Source organism: Embiotoca jacksoni, unplaced genomic scaffold, assembly GCF_022577435.1.
Source record: "Embiotoca jacksoni isolate LCO1_2020_lvr unplaced genomic scaffold, fEmbJac1.0.p SCAF_9, whole genome shotgun sequence".
Classification (NCBI taxonomy): domain Eukaryota; kingdom Metazoa; phylum Chordata; class Actinopteri; family Embiotocidae; genus Embiotoca; species Embiotoca jacksoni.
The window spans coordinates 19,556,715-19,574,062 of NW_027185447.1; the positions used below are offsets into that span (position 1 = coordinate 19,556,715).

The 17,348-nt window shown below is 43.4% G+C and overlaps 1 protein-coding gene across 1 annotated transcript in view; it reads left to right on the forward strand.

Moving 5' to 3' along the window:
• The window catches only part of itga5 (integrin, alpha 5 (fibronectin receptor, alpha polypeptide)), a 37,646-nt gene that overhangs the window by 17,634 nt on the left and 2,664 nt on the right, over positions 1-17,348 (forward strand). The window contains exons 13-29 of the mRNA XM_069140632.1: positions 486-677; positions 770-815; positions 1,079-1,192; positions 2,517-2,572; positions 2,980-3,137; positions 3,309-3,446; positions 5,931-5,998; positions 8,170-8,320; positions 8,802-8,894; positions 9,959-10,038; positions 10,406-10,486; positions 10,576-10,681; positions 11,625-11,783; positions 12,379-12,486; positions 15,688-15,801; positions 16,955-17,056; positions 17,167-17,289. Of these exons, the coding sequence (XP_068996733.1) occupies positions 486-677; positions 770-815; positions 1,079-1,192; positions 2,517-2,572; positions 2,980-3,137; positions 3,309-3,446; positions 5,931-5,998; positions 8,170-8,320; positions 8,802-8,894; positions 9,959-10,038; positions 10,406-10,486; positions 10,576-10,681; positions 11,625-11,783; positions 12,379-12,486; positions 15,688-15,801; positions 16,955-17,056; positions 17,167-17,289 (1,889 nt within the window). The remainder of the gene's footprint in view (positions 1-485; positions 678-769; positions 816-1,078; positions 1,193-2,516; positions 2,573-2,979; positions 3,138-3,308; positions 3,447-5,930; positions 5,999-8,169; positions 8,321-8,801; positions 8,895-9,958; positions 10,039-10,405; positions 10,487-10,575; positions 10,682-11,624; positions 11,784-12,378; positions 12,487-15,687; positions 15,802-16,954; positions 17,057-17,166; positions 17,290-17,348) is intronic.

Below are 17,348 nucleotides of genomic sequence, written 5' to 3' on the forward strand. Positions count from 1 at the left end.
TGCAATATTAGCTTAACTGTGATTAATTTCCCCAATGGAAGTTTGGCAAGATTTTTTTTTTTTTTATCCACAGTATGTCGCTCTACGGATGGGGATGTTGCTTGGTTTAACCACTTATGGTTCCTAAAGAATGAAGCCTATTAACATTAATGATTTTTAAGTAGGCCATTATTAATTCGCTGGAATTTAGGCATAAACTTTGTTTTACGACTAAATACCAGCTTCAGTTGTACTTCATGTTCATCTCTACTAAACAGAAGTTAGTTTGTAGTTGAAAAGACAAAAACAGAGCTGCTCGATGTGGATGCTTATTACTAAAATGACTGTTTGAAATCAGCTACTTTTTTTTGAGTTCTGCATTTTTCACTGAGACACTGTGGCCACAGTCTGACCTGGTTTTTTACCTCATAAAGATCTTTTTTTTATTGAGCGTATGTCTTTTTCACAAGCTAATATTTTTTTCTGACCTTTTCGCTCCTCTGAAGACGTGGCTATCAGCTGTCCGTTCGGAGGGGAGGACCGGCAGGGACTGGTCTACATTTTCAACGGCTACTCAGATGGACTCAGGGAAAAGCCTTCTCAGGTGATAGCGGGCCAGTGGGCTGCTGGGACTATTCCTGCCAGCTTTGGATTTTCCCTCCGAGGTGCGAAGGACCTGGACATGAACGGATACCCAGGTAATGGAGAGCGAAATAAGCAATCATCAGCCATCATCATTGGCTTTTTATTTTTAGTATGTTTTTCAATTTTTGTTCTATTATTTCCTCAGACCTCATTGTTGGAGCCTTTGGAGTGAATAAGGCAGTTCTCTATAGGTATGTTCTTTTGAATCATATTCTGTGTCCAATTATGTAGTTTTCTGTTCATTAGCATAGATTCACATTTTAGGAAATATGTTTGTTCAGAATCAGAAACAGCTTTATTGACCATGTATGTTCACACATACAAGGAAATTGACTCTGGTTGTAACTTGTTCTCTCAATGTACAAACATAGAAACAGACATAAATAAACATATATACAGGTAAAATTTGACACTTGATGATTGCGACTTTGTTCAACTTTCTTTTTCCCCGCAGATCTCGCCCAATCGTCAACACCAGCGCCTCTCTGACAGTTTACCCCACGATGATCAACCCTGAGGAAAAGAACTGCATGGTGACCAGTGGAAACTCCAGCATCCCTGTTTCCTGGTGAGTGTCCAGATTGTCCAGAACCCAAACCTCTCTGCTTTCCTGTAACTCGTGCTTCAGCGCTTGTTGGTATTCCCCCCCCCCCCGGAAGCAGGTAGTTCTGATATGAGAAAATCCTTTCCATCAGCAGTCATGCTAGTTATTTCTACCCAGCGGTGCTCTTTTCTGAGCTATTTTCCAAATTTCTTCATATCGCACTCGCTCCGTTGAGGAGCAGAGAAATAACGCGCTGAATAGCAGCATTGTTAGCACAGTGTTCCAGAAACAGGGGAGAGGAAACAGACGACGGCCGCTCGCCGCTCGACACGGTGGACACTGCACTCGTGTGTCTGCTTCTCCCCTCCTTTTTCTCCACATCCTGATCCATAAAGGAAACTCTTGTATACACATGTGTCTTGATTGTGCTACGTTGCCTGGCGATGAGGAGTTTTTCAGTGGGGGTGAAAGCAGAGCGGAGGGGGATAATGGGAGGGAGGTCGGGTGGGGAGGGGCTGGAAGTTTTTTTTTTTTTTTTGCAGTTGCTTTGAATGAGATATTGTTTGGTTGGTGGAACACAGCTGGGAAACATCAGGACACGTCGACTCCCGTGAGCGTGCGCGCACACAGAAACAGGCAGACACAGGAGCGTATACTCAAAGTTATTACTACTCCTCCAAAGAAGCCTTTTGCACTCTCTGTGTCTTTCTCCCTCATTTTTCACCTCTCTTCCACTTCCTGTGTGTTTTTTTTTTTTTCCTCATTTCTTACTTCTTCCAAGTTTTTCTCTGCGTTTTTCTCTTGTGTGGGGTTTCTAGTAAAAGGATCGAGGGGTTTTGGAGTTGCAGACTTGGACAGCAGCAGCATGTTGTGTGGCTGATGTCATGGGAGAGAGCTACAGGCTTATAGAGACCGCCATCGACTGGTCAGCGCTGAAATATGAGTCGTTGCTCAATTTCACCCTTCTTAAGTCTGCTATTCCGTTGTGTGTGTGTGTGTGTGTGTGTGTGTGTGTGTGTGTGTGTGTGTGTATATAAGGGGGGTGGGGGGCTGTGGGTGGAAAACAGACACACACACACTGATTTATAAGCTTGGCTGGTGAAAGTGATCAAATGCCCTCCTGTCTCCAAACATTTAAAAACATTTTTTTCGTATCGTTGTATCCCCCATAATGCTCCATGCCTTCTAACGTGAACCCTGTAAAGGAGCTGACACCAGAAAAAGTGAGAGAACAAGTGAGGGCAAGTGAGGTGTCTTGTGCTCGCAGCGTATTTACGCTGAACCTCCGCCATAAACGAATATGCTTCTCTCATCATGTCCTCGTCCTTTTTTTTTGTGTCCTAAACAGCGTCAACCTGAGTTTCTGCATATCTGCTGATGGGAAGCACCTACCAGGCAGCCTAGGTGAGCCAATTTTCCACATCTGCACTTTATTACAAGTACGGAAACTGTCAAAGAGCCACCAGTGGTGATGTTTTGAATCCATAACAGTTGGTAGGTTAAAGTATTTTGGCAGGTGATGCAGATTTTTGGGACTTTGTTATGACACAAAAGGGAGCGCAGCACGTCAAATACCTCCTTTAATGATCAGCCCTTTTCTGTGTTCAATCCTTTTCCCCTATCAACCCTCACTTATTCCTCTAATCGCTCTTTCCTCTATATACAAGTCCTCTCTCTGCCATTATGTTTACATTGACTACATTGTGTGTGCTTCAGAGTATTTATGGGGGTCTTTTTCAAACCTGTCATTATGTGACTCGAGAGCATTCATCACACCATGAATGCTCATTTGTGTGTGTTATGTGTTCCAGACTTCCAGGTGGAGGTGCAGCTCGATAGTCATAAGCACAAGCAGAAAGGTGCCGTGAAGAGGGCTCTGTTCTTGGATTCCCAGCAGCCTTTGTTCCAGAGGAGTGTGAGAGTGCGCCACGGCGAGCGCGTGTGCAACCACACAAAGATCTACTTAAGAGTACGCCTTCTCTTTCACTAATAAAAACAATAAAAACAGGCCTTCTGTAATATTAAACAGCAGCTGTTGTTATTTTACTATGATGTTAACTTAAGTTGTGGCTTATTGTTGAACAACAGATTTGTACAAATTATGTTTTACATACCTCCTGCTATGTTTCTTTAACTGCAGGACGAGAAGGACTTCAGGGATAAACTCTCCTCCATTTTTGTGGCCTTGAACTTCAGCTTGGATCCAAAAGCTGCAGCTGACTCGCACGGCCTGCGGCCCATCCTCAACTATCAGACCACCAACGTAATCCTGCAGAAGGTACTTTAACATCCATTAAACTTTGCCAAATCAGTACACTTCACCAACCCTGCAGTGATCTATGAGGCCGCTTAAATCAAAATGTGATCGAGAAGTGTTCACTAATAATGTGCATGTGGTTTCTGAGGCTGCTTGGACTCTCTCTCAGTTGATGATAAGAGTATCTGCGCACCGTGTAATCATTCATCATATCAACGACTCTCTGACTTCCCTTCCTCCCGATGAAAGACTCAATCTGTTCTTTTTAATGTAAATTATCATCTCATCTGCTGGGAAGAGCTCCAGAGTGTCTGGAAAGCTGTTTTTCAAAAAGGAAATGTGAGACATATGTCCAGCGGCGTGTTCCCCCGGTCCCAGTAGAAAACACTTCTCGGCCTGCTTGGCTGCGTAGCGGCACAGAAGTGACCCTTTCCAGAGCTCCAGGCACAGAAGGATGGTCGATATATTTCAAGGAGGGGCTCAGATGGGCTTTTTGCCCATCTGGTTGAAATCTCTCGGCATGTTGCCACTTTTCCTTCTGGCAGTGAAGCAGAGCTGTCTGAACACACGCGGGCATCTTTTTCAGCTGTGGCACCATATGTGGGTTCAGCAACAGCTAGCAGATTGGAGCATTTGGCAAACGGCAAATCAGCAAAGTTTGATCTCTCTCTCTTCTTTCTCTTTCCTGGTTTGTTTTCTCTCTTTTTCCTGTCATCGATGTCCTCCTTTGATATCAAAGCAGTTTGGCCTGGAACAGATGTGGTCGATTGCTGAACTAAGGCCTTGAGAAGAGCTTTAGCTGAAATATCAACCATAAACCTGCAAAAAAGCCCTCTTTTTTGCCAAAGACTGTATATACTGCATATGTATGTAAAAGGCGAGTGTCAGACTGCCAACATATTTCATTAATTCTGTTTTACACTGTGTGAATGTAACAGTGCGTAAACAGTGAGGGGTGACTGTGATACCGCAGCTTTGGCCTCGATCAGACACACGATGCCCTATTGATTTCCACATATGCTCTGAGAATGTGTGGCAGGCGATGTAACATTTCATCCACTCTGCCAAGTTCTTTAAGCTGAAGTGAAAATGAAAGATGGCTGAGTCTCACTCTCTCATCTTAACATATTCCACATGTATCTAGGAAGAGTTATGGCATTATGATGGATCTATTAATTGCTATCGCTCCCAGATCTTATTCAAAAGCATCCATTTGTGCAAAAAACAGTCGTGGCCACCTTTTTTTAGAACTTGAAAATGGCTGAAATTGTGCATCAATGCCCTCATTGTTCTTAAAATAATATCAAATGACTTTGATTAATGGACTTCACTCTTACTGCCAGAGTTTTGATTTCCCTGCATGCTGTTTGCCCTCATTATGTCTCACGCTGATGACAGTGTTGATGTTGTTTAAAAGCAGCGATGGGACTACAAATGTTGTTTTCCTCCCCTGCACAGACACACAGACGCAGGGTGCAGATGTGGCCAAGTTAGCATGGTGGTTACCATGGTGTCCATAATTACAGCCCCTGGATGGTGTAATGACAGGCGGGGGGGGGTGGGGGGGGGGGGAAGGAGGGGGCGCTCTGCTCTCTCTAATCTCCTCCTCCATTTCTATTTATTTTCCTCATCGTCATGAGCATCATCACACTGTCGCAGTGGCAGCGGGATGCAATTTAGCGACCCGCAGGGCTTTCCCTGCCGCGGCTCTGCCACACGTTCTGCGGCCAGCCACTCATCCAGCAGTGTTTCTGCTCCTTTCGTCTTCTTCCCTCGACTGTAATCTCCGAGCCCTCGTTTCTTCTTTCAGGTCAACACGCATATCCTGTGTTTCAGTGGGGATGTAGGTTCCTCCCTCTCCATATGATCAAATACCGCTGGGTGGTGTAGTATGTGGTGAGAGCGCGGTGTGCCACAGGGCGCTGTGATGTGGGACGCTGGTGAGAGCTGGGAGCGGGCAGCTTTGTGCCCAGCGCCACAGGACTATCTCTTCCGGCATGAGCTATGAGCTGCACCCCGTCACTCAGTTCCCTTTTTTTAAATTTTTTAAATTTTTATTTACATTGCAAACAGAAAGCATGTGTGCGCCAGGACAGCTGGTTCATGGAAGTGTGTCTGTGCCTGTTATGACCTCACCGAGTCGGCTATTGTACCTCTGAGCAAAAACACTGTTTTTAATTGTCGGATGTGCAGTGATGATGCCTTGTAAATTAAGGTGACTGCAATCCAGGTGTGTGTGTGTGTGTGTGTGTGTGTGTGTGTGTGTGTTGTGTGGTGGTCGGGGGTGGAATTTATTAGTCATACCACATGTTGCATCTTGCTGCACTCATCCTGTTGTCTCCCTAACAGATATCTGATTTATGTCGTGTTCCTAATTCTCCTCACATGTGAAATGAATGTGACTTTAGTCAGAAGTGTTTTTAGTCTGAACCTACTGTGTGATTATGAAGGCCTGCAGCAGCTTCGTAATAACAGTTTTATCGCCCCCCAATGTTCATCTTTCAGGCTCAGATTCTGTTGGACTGCGGCGAGGACAACATCTGCGTTCCTGACCTGAAGCTAGCCGTCCATGGGTGAGTCTGTTCATTTCCTTACACGTTTCTAAAAGTCGAAGAGCATATGGATTTCAGGAAATACATTAGAATTCAATGGATAATACGCAAAAAACTCTGAACAGGATCACAGACTGAACTCTTCACCTCCTCTGTGCAAAAGGGACCTTGGATTTGAGTGCTAAAGCATATTTACAGCTGTTTTTGTTGCTTTGTTTAGTTTAGCATACCAGAAGATTAGTGTTAAAAGCCATAATGTTGCAGTTCAGTAAGGGGCACACAATCTCTATATAATTTCAGAAATCTCTGTCTGTCTCTTTGTCCTTGACATATCTCGACAACTGTTCGTCCCACCTGCTTCAAAGTCACTGGGTGTGTTGCTGAGGACCCGAGCCTTTCGTGCGACACGTTTGATATTAATAATAATATCCAATTGTTGCAAATTATTACATGGGAGCCTCTGAATGCAACCTGAGGCAGTAGGTGAGGCCTCCCCGGGAACAGAGAGTTTCAGTGACCATAAGCATCTCTTCACCTACCTGAACCGTGGATGATATAAAAATAAAATTTGTAATCATAGCCGTCCCTACAGTTGCCTGCTGAAGTCTAAAAATCAGTGAAAATGCAGAGTTTTTTTTAATTATTTTTTAAAATTAAATCACTGCAGCGGTCTGAACTGGTTTAGGGACAGAAGAAGAAAAACTGTTAAACAGATATTTAATATGGAGAACTTAGATAAGGCTTCAAGCCCATTTATCTAGTCAGTCTTTGTTTGTAAAACCATATCAATTTTCGTAATATTAGGAGTATTTTCAGTAAGTATTCAGATACTGATGTAAAAAAATAGGAAACACCACACTGAAAATACTCCACAACAAATAACAGTTCTGCATTTGAAAGCTTACACATACAAGTATGTAAGTATTATCAGCTTAATGTATGACAAGTAATTACTCACTGTGCAGGAAACCGGCAACTTTGAACGGACTCTGCACTAGTTCTCTAAAAACAGGAAGCACCTTTACAGGTACGGTGACAAACATTTCAAAGAGGAAAAGACAGAAAAGATGAAAGGGGATTTGTTTGGAGGGCCGTTCGCCCCGATCCCAACCTCGTCTGCCTCTGGAGCCGTCAGGAGCGCCCTGCCCGCCACACTTTGATTCGAGAAATCTGTTAGCATTTTTCACAAAAATAACAGCCTCCCCGATACTCCCTTGTCCGCTCTGTCATTTTGATTTCACATTCCTATATTTATCTACCATCTGCCTCCTTTTCCTCCCCCCCACCCATGTATGGCTGATCCATCACATAGAATAACCTGCTGTGAGCAAGTGTTAGGGGCTGAGCTCAATCCAAACAGAAAATGAGACATAGAAAGTGTGATTAGCGCAATTAAAATAATAGCTTGTAGTTTTTGTCTGCTCTGTCGTAAATTATGGAAGCCCAATAGTAGTTGGAGGGGTTGATGGGATGGCCGTGATTTAGAAGAATTTCAGTTAAAAAAAAAAAAAGTGTCCACCGTTCCTACAGTGTTGTTTCTGCCCTTCCACTGCCAAAATCACATAACCTGTTAGACCAAAGGGTTCCTCTGGGAAGTTTTAAGGTTTTTGTGGTGTTTTCTAATTTTGAGCCTTTGTTTGGTTTAAAAAGTGCATTGCCAGTGAGAGTCAGACTTCGGTTGAGTTGTAGGCCAGCCGAGGATTAAGCTCCAGAAATCTTCTCCCTCTTTTGCTCTCCTGCCTTCTTGAGAACGGGCTGTAATTAAAAGCGTCTGTGTGGCCCTCCATATGGAGTTTCTCATTGTTGTTAGCTGTGGAGGAAAAAGGTGGAAGGAGTGAGAGAAAGCAAAGGAAGGGGGAGGTGTTTTACAGTCTTGCGCTCTGTATTTCAGCATGCATGACTTTATTACCACTTTGGAAAAATGTTCGTTTATTGGGGGGGGGGGGGGGGGGGGGGGGCTTTATGACATCGATCTAATTGTTTTGGGTTTTTTTTTGATAACCAGACTCTAAATTCATTTGCACAAAGTCTGCAAATTAATTAGTTTCATTAAAGCAATTTGTTGCCCATTTTACTACCTGCCAACATTTACTGTTTATGGATAACACCCTTAAACTAATCTATGTGTTTATTTGTGTCTGTATTTTAACCATTGATTAATCGGTTTTCTTTTTCTTTCCTTTGGTCTTCAGCGATAAGAAGGAAGTCTACTTAGGTGATGACAACTCGCTGACCTTGACTTTCAACGCCAGGAACGAGGGTGAGGGAGGGGCGTACGAGGCCGAACTGTACGTGGTTCTGCCGCCTGAAGCCGACTACAGCGGGATCGCCCGCAATAACGAAGTGAGTGGAAACATCTCGGTGGAAAAAGTATGTAGAGAAATGGGAAGTTCAACTTACAAATCAGGAAACAGGACGCAATATGCAGCATTTTATTTTTAAATATGTATTTGTATTCCACTTACTGGCACTTTTACACTTCATCGACCTTGACTATAGCTCTTAACGTGTGTCTAGGTTTGGGTTGTTGATAAATATGATGTTATGAGATTTTATAAGCCTCCTTTAGTCCTTCTCGGGTGGACTTGCCACGCGTCCTCGTTGCTGATTGGACACTTCGTCCCCTTTTATCTCTATATAGTAACATTGACATGTATTGTCAGCACTGATGATGGCTTATGGCTGTTTTTGCCCACAATAAAATGTTGCAATGAGTTCCGGTATTCTGCAACTTTCAGGGACTAAAAGTCTCTTGGGACTTTAGTCTTTTTCCTATTCATTGTCCTTCACTGTGGTTTGACGAGCTTGTCCTTTTGTTTCTTAGAGCCTGACTCAGCTGACCTGCATCTATGAGGCAGAGAACCAGACCCGATACCTCAGCTGCGATTTGGGAAACCCGATGAAGTCTGGCACCAACGTAAGAACACTACTGGCTGTCTTTTTTTCCCCTTTCAGCTCAAAGCCTAATGAGTTTCAGAGTTGTAGGATGAAACAATTTATCTGAAGTGTATTTCATTCCAGTTATCAGTCAACATCAAGTCATGGATTCCTGTTGTTTGTTGGAAACGGTTGTATGTCATCCCCAGGTTGGGTGTAAACAGCACAGGAAAAGTCAGCGTGTGTTCGGAAATGTTGTGACAGGAAGTACAGACTCCATCTGTGCCCTCAGCTCCCTGCTAGGAGGAGTTCCCCTTTTTAATGATGGAGTCACAAGCTGGCATGTTTTTAATAGGTCTGCAGAGGAAAACTGTCAACTACACGTTAACTGAGTGACAGAGAGACTTATTCCTTTTTAAAAACAGGCTGTCAGGCTGTTAAAGAATCTGCTCATTTGTTCCCTGAAAGCTCTTAGGATTGCAGGATTATTGATCTCGTGAAAGATGCGCATCTCGTAGAAATGTAGATGCAGCTAGGATGTAATGTTTCACTGTGTGGAAAGTAAACGGATCTGAAAATATAGATGAATATGGTGCAAAACAATAACTTTTGAGTCATATCTGCCTGCTGGACATTCACTTTTCTCACTTTTTTAGAATAAAATTATATTTTATACATATATATATGAGTAGTGAAGAGTGAGCAGTTTTAAAGAGTGTTTTATAGCACTGACAATAGAGTATGAAACCACAAGAATACGTTTAGTAGTTTTAGTCAAGACCATTCCTGTGTTCCAGATGGCGTACTTGTGTACTAACACTTACTATTTTGAGTGCATAAATGTGTTCACACTGTTAAGTAACGTAATGTTAGAAACATGCAGTGAACTACAAATACCAGGATGATGCACTCAAAACGGTCCAAAAAAGAAGAAGGAAACTCTGGACACTTTCCACCCTAAACGGTCGCCATCTTGACGGAAGGGGTGGGACCACTGACGTGAAGGATTTTCAACTTAAGGCGTCTGAAGAAGCTGCAGCTGTTCCTGAACACCACACAAAATAGTCCTGATGATGTTAATATGTTTGATCTTTCTCTTTCCAGCTTTGGGCCGGTCTGCGCTTCACAGTTCCTCGCCTGAAGGACACGCACAAAACTGTTCAGTTTGAGCTGCAGATTCGCAGGTACCGCATGACGTGAACGTACAACAGAGACACTAACAGTTTAACCCTCGTGTTGTCCTTGGGTCAAAATGACCCGTAGCTGTGTTCAACCAAGTTCTATTTTATTTCTATATTTTTTTTATATTTTTTTGGGATCATTGGTCATCATTCTTTAAAGAAACCCTCACAGCCTCCTTGTTACCAATGATCCCAAAAAATATGAAAATAAAATAGAACTTGGTTGAACACAGCTGCGGGTCATTTTGACCCAAGGACAACACAAGGGTTAAAGTCTACGTGCTTCTTGTGATTCAGCTGTATCAATCTCTGCAGCTCTAAATGACATCAGCTAATCACAATCTGTTTCTTCTCTTCATTGTTTCCACAGTAAAAATGAGAATAATTCCCACAGTGAGTTTGTGCCCTACAAGCTGGAGGTGGTTGTCCAGGCTGATGTCATTCTACAGGGGTGAGTTGAGTGTTAGGATTCCCTTCATTAAGTCTCCGGCCTCTCCCGACACATGTTCTCACATGTCTTTTCCTTATTTCTTTTTACAGTGTGTCCCGACCAGATAAGGTCTTCTTTCCACCGGCCAACTGGAAGCTGACCAAAAACTATGGGGTGGAGCAGGACGTCGGGCCCGCAGTGGAACACATTTATGAGGTAATCAGTCGTGCTCCTGGCTGTGCAGACTCATTGGGCTGAGCAGATTGGACTGGAAAGCAGATCCTACTGTTCATAAAGAAAGTTCCCAGAGCAGCAAAGAAGGAAAAACCAAAGGAAATGTACTCCAGATCACACGGTGTGATTTAGGTTGTGCAGATGTACCAATTTGTAGGTTAAAGAAATATGTCAGATTTGAATGTTTCAACATGGGAAAGAACAGTTTCAACCTTGCACTGCTGCTTTAACAAAAATATGAAACCACGATGGCTGCTCTTGAGGTTTTCCTAATACTTTAACATATTAACCCTTGAACGAATAGTGCAGCGAGTATTCATCACAGAGAAATAGAACGCATATCCTGTAAAACTGCACGATTTGAGTTTTCCAAAAATGTTTGCGCTTTGTCAAGTGTTGTTTAGATGCGTCCATCTCCACACTCGCTACTCTTAATTGAATAAATCTCAATGTACAACACACTGTATATCAAAATGAACAGCAGAACTCAACCTTTCTGATGATACCTGTCGTTTCTCTGTACGACAAAGCGTTTTCAGCAAGTCCAGTTTTGAAATCACAGCCGACCACTACTGTTTCCCACATTGGACTGATATTAAATCTCACTTTGAATAAAAAAAAAACAAACAACCTAAACAACGCATTTGTGTTGCCGAAACTACAGCTGAGTTATTAGCACATATCACAGGGGTGTTGCCCTGAATGCGAGTCCCTGGTTTGGCCCCCCTGGCCACTCGGTGTCATTCATGACATTTATTTTCCATCAGGCACCAGACTTGGATAGCCTAGACTGTCCTGAAAAAAACCCAAGATGAAGCACGAATAGTTAGCCCCGGACAATGACCGATATATGAGCTAATAAGTGATGGTAGTGAAATTACCCTGGAAGTAGCCTGAGTTCAAAGGTTTTCATTCTCTCTTCCAGCTCGTGAACAACGGTCCCAGTCGGATCAGCCACACCTTACTGGAGCTGCGCTGCCCTCTCAATCTGCAGGGTCACAATCTCCTCTACCCTCTGGAGTTCTCCACGGAGGGCCCCATCAACTGCACCTCCGACAAAAACATGAACCACCGAAACCTCAGAGTGAGTGACCCACATGCAGTCGCGCACCTTTTATTTAGACAGCGAACATCTCCCATCCTTTCCCAGTCGGGTTCCCGATGGTTGGCCCACACCCACCTCCCTCTCCCAGTTTCTCAGCCCCACCCAGGACACTTAACCCCACCACTGCTTTGAAGCTGCTGCTCTTCCCTATGCTTGGCACAGCTTGACGAACCACCTCACCCAGCGATACACTCACTCATCTTCAACATCCAGCGACACCTCCCTCTTATGCCAAGATGTAGTTTTAGGATTTCGAGGGCGAAACATTTGTTTGTGTTTACATTCGAAGCCTGACAGATGTCGAGCAGGGCTGTGAGTGGTCATCAGTCTAAGCTGTGATCTAATGTTTTTCTTTTTCCCTGGTGAATTGCTAAGTATGGTGTATTTACATGGGAATCCATGAGGAGGAGCGCTCACATGCTTCTGATTAATGACAACCAGCCTTCGGGTCGTGCTAACATTAGGTCTTCTATTGACAGAATGGGTGGTGTGCTCTTCTGCCTGCTGAGATCAGTGTCTGTGTTGTTCTAATGGGTGTGTGTGTGTGTGTGTGTGTGTTTCTGTCCTTCTTTAGCTCCAGCGCACGTCCACAGAGTCACCTATTCTGGCTCTGAAGGCCCACGAGCACCATGTCGAGAGGAGGGACGTCCACAAGAATCAACTCGCTCACTTGACTAACCTGGTAAGATAGGTAGAGGGGAACTGTCACTATCTGTAAATACAACATGTCGTATGCATGAATGAACACCGTCAGGCCAAAACTTGAAGTCTAATGTATTAGGTGCCTGGTTGATCACCCTCCATAGGGAACCGTTTGCAGTCGTTCCGTCCTACGTAGACCTCATGGTCATTGAAAGCGGTAGCCAACAGTGACATCACCTATTGGTTTGTGAACGGCTGTTGTAAAGCCTCAAGTTCGTATTTTGTCCGGCGCCATTTTGCTAGTCCAGAGCGGTTTGGATTATTTTCAGATGGACCGCCAGAAAACTAATAAGAAGGAGAAACTTCAGCTCGCAAAATTGAAATTACTCATGGAGAAATTTTAATGACTGAGAATTTTATGAGACTAGTTGAATGGGAGTCTATGGCGCCGGAGGCTTTTTGGAGCCAACCTCTAGTGGCACTCGGTGATATTGCAGTTTAAGACACTTACAAATCCGCCTTGGTTTTCAGAGCTGGAAGCTATGTCCTCTTTTATATACAGTCAATGGTAAATTTTAACAAATCAGCATGCGCCGAAACCGGTCGACACGCTGCCACTGCTCTAACTACCTACCGTGTCCACCAAAGTGATTTTTCTAGAGTACAGCAAATTTAAAAGAAAATTGTTTTAATGAGCGGCAGTAGTGTGACGAGGTGGTGGGTGTTTATTCTGCGCCTAACACTGAAGTTTCGGCGATTATTTCCGGTCAGCGAGAGTTAAAAAAAATATTGATTGTGCGCTCGTCACTGTCAGCAGCCGTCCAATAACAGTGAAGGAGAAGCGGGACAAACGCAGTTAATCACCGACACTGATCACTGATTGGTCCGCCCTTCAGACTGGCTGTTCAAACGCTAATACGAGCCGAGTTGCCAGACTGTTGGGAGGCTAAATGTGGTTTTGCACTTACAAGCATTTTTGTGTCACTCACCTACGAGTCGTGACTCTGCATTGAATCCAAAAACATGGCGTTTTAAACGATATGTATATTTTTTGCATTACTTTAAGTGTGTAAATCTGAACCTGTTTTGGTGACACTGGGCCTGTTCTTACATGAGACTCCTGGGAGCTGGTAATTAGGTTATGATGTCGTTAAAAGGGAGGGGTCAGAGGGCACAGGCTTGTCCCGTTGTGGTGATTAACATTAAAGAGCCTTTAGTAGTGGTGGAGAGGCTGAGAAGACATGAGACATGGGAGGCCTATGATGCACTGCTCATTTCACAGACTGCTCTGTAATTTTTAGCTCTGGGTGCTACGAGCCCCTGAGCCTCCACACACACAGACACACAGACACACAGACACACAGACACAGACACACAGACACACAGACACACAGACACAGACACACACACACACACACACACACACACACACACACACACACACACACACACACACACACACACACACACACACACAGAGGTCCCATTGATCCACCCAGCTGCAGGTAGTCGCTCTATCTGCCATTTGTGGATACCTGCACCCACTAAAGAGGTCTTTGTCCGTGCGTCTGTCTCTACTGACCGTGTTCATTTTTCAGGCATGTCCAGCGACACATTAGCATGAAGGACCCCATTCTCTCATTTCCCTTGTGTCTGCACTTTTGTTTTTTTTATGCCCGAGAGGACAGACATCTCTAAGTGATTCTTGATCAAAGTGTGTTAGTGTTTAGCAATGGTCGGATAAAGTTGTCAGCAAAGGTCATAGTGAGAATTTTAAATGACCTGCTCAGTCTTTGAAGAGCTGAGCTAAGCATAGAGAACAAAGGACTGTCTATACTTGCACTAAAATTCAAAAAGCATTTCAAAATGACTTTGATTCGTTTAAAAACATTGCAGTAGGATAGTATTAGCTCTTGCTGTGCTAGCAGATGTGATACATTTGGTATCATTTTCTAAGGTTTGTAGGTTGTAAATGGCTTTATTAATGATGAATAATGGCATTATTAACCAATACAAAAGATTTTCAACTTGATTAATAAAGATTATTAAAACCAGCTGCAACTTAAACTGCTTAAATGCTCATCACAAAAGGTGTCATATCAAAGAGGGGTATCTTATATTTTTTTTTATCATTGCTATATTTTACATTGCAAAAGCAGTGCGTGCCATACATGTTCTCATAATATAGTTTGAAATGAGGCTTTAACAAACTGTCATTTTGTCTGATCAGCATTTTTTAACTCAAAGGTATAACATTTACTCGGCGAAACGTCTGCGTTTTGCTTTGCACAACAATTTTGAGATGTTTTCCAACAACAACTTGATGAACCAGCCAATTGTTTCAGGTTGTTTTTACAAAGTGTAAACCTCTACAGGCCCCTTGCATACAGCAGCTGTGTAGTCCAGCCAGACTGTTGTTTTATGAAGTTGTGGGAACTGCCTCCATGCCCCCGTGATCCAGATCTTGACCACATAATCCCACTAGGGAGGATATGTGGGACTTGGGTCTGAGGCATCTTTGGCACTACACCGTCTTCATGTCATTTTCACAAACCTTTGTGGCCCCCGCCGCCCTGAGGGCATCATACAGAGTCTACCAGGAGGAAGTGGACTGATACGCTCCCTGTCTGTCTGAACACTCATTAAGTCTGTCTTAAGACTGAGCCTGGGGGATCGAGGCGGCCGCTCTGTTCTTCTCCTGTGTTTGCCCTCCTCGGTGTAATAAGTAAACGAATGCGTTCCCGCAGGAAACCCGCCGAAACCTCTCAGTCTGGGGGTGGTCTGGCTGCAGTACCAGCTCTAAAACAGTGTGTGCATGTTTTAAAATATTAAACGTACCAAGCTGCATTATGGGGATCTAATTAAGACTGTGTATTCGACAGCCTTGAGAAAAATGGGCCGGTTTTTAGTGGTTGGGCAATAATGTGGCGAGTGGTGCATGCTGCATTTTTACAGTCTCATGACATTCCTTCAATCTAATTCGAAGCAGGCGTGGAATAGGGATCATAACATTGGGCTCTTTGTTATATTTATTTGACCTGCAGCATTAACATGGCGGTTATTTGTCCTCCTCATATCTGTCGGAACAGTTTTGCCTTCATGACTTTAACCAGAATCATGGTCCTGTGATGTTGTTAAATTTTTATGGAAGTAAAATGTTTTTTATATAATGTACCTGCAGAAAAATTACTTAAAATCTTTGAGTGTATTTATTAATCATCATCTCTCTCTGCTTCCACAGTCCTGCTCTAATGTGGAGTGCTGGACGCTCAAGTGCAACGTGGGTCTTCTGGAGAAGGGAACCACCGCCATCCTCAAAATGCGTTCTCGCGTCTGGGCCGAGACCTTCGTCGAGGTTTGTTGGAGATGAACCTTGCCATCTGAAACTCGGACTGTTCCTGATGTGTGCTCCCAGCAGATGACAGAAGACAGGGCACAGGAAAAAAATTGCACACTACAGATCAGTCTCTTCCCACTGGTGCCTGTGTATTTTCTAAATACTGTATTTTTGTCAGACTTTGGCAGGAAAAAAGAACAATTTTTTTCATTAAAGCATCAAAAAGCAAAAACACTGAGAGTCAACATCTCAAATGTGCAGCTAGGAAAGGCAAAAAGCTGCATTCGTCACCCGCACATATTTGTTTGTGTTAAGGAGACATCAGCAGTAGCTCTGAGTCTGTTTCCACTCTGCCCGGTTTCACATGTTTGCCTCAACAAATGGGACAACAGTTGCTTTCCGAAAATGCAGACTGTGTGTACAGACTGCAGCCTCTGCCAGTGTTTGAGCTACACGCAGATTATTTACCACCTTCTGCATGATGTAACACAAGTCATACAGTATGTGTCATCTATTGAAAATTCATTATCTGGTTGTCACAGTTGCTCATAGGATCAGAAACAGATTTTCTTTTACAGTTGCACGTGGTCTGTGATGCCACCTAGTGTACAACTAGTATACTGCATGCAGTGAGAATCTTTTTTTTTTTTTTTAATAGTTTGTCTTTGGTGTATTTTAATAGAATATCAACAAGAAAAGGACAAAAAATACTTTACAAAAATGACCTTGAATTACACCGGAAACCCAACCTGTACACACACACACACACACACACACACACACACACACACACACACACACACACAAACACACACACACACACACACACACACACACACACACACATACACACACAAGGGAGGGATGCCAGTAACTCAGAAGTTCATCCTAATGGCATGTCCATGACATTATAGCTCAAAATAGCACACATCCCCCACATGAAAATTAATAGATGCAGCACGTTGAAAGCAGGAGTTGCAGGAGAAAAAATGAAAAAGCAAAACAAAGCAGAACAAAAAACTCACGATATATATGCAAATGCAGTTAAATTTGATCTCATATATTGTAAGAAGGGCCCCCAAGATTTTTCCCATTTCTGCTGACACTTCCAGTTATTCCATCATATGCAGTTTGAATCTGATGAGGTAACCGATAATGTTTCCCTCCTCAGAGATCTTACAAACAGTACGTGCTGGAGTGCCTGGCCAGATACAGTGTGAAGAAGATGCCCTATGCAATCCCCCCCAAACTCTTCCCCAGTGGACACAAAAAGGTATTTAACATCTTTACTCATCCATTCATTCACTCTTTCCAATTTTATACAGAGAAATTATGTTTATTTTTTTGTTGTTAAACTGAGATTAACCGTCCTGTCCTCCTCAGGTGGTGACTCCAGTGGTGTGGAACAAGCCAGACATCGAGAACTCGGTTCCTCTGTGGATCATCATCTTGGCTATTCTGGCTGGTTTGCTGCTTCTGGCTCTTCTCATCTACGTCCTATACAGGGTCAGTGCTGCTCTGAAACAACAGATTTAAAACAACACTGTGGTTATATTCTGAAGGGT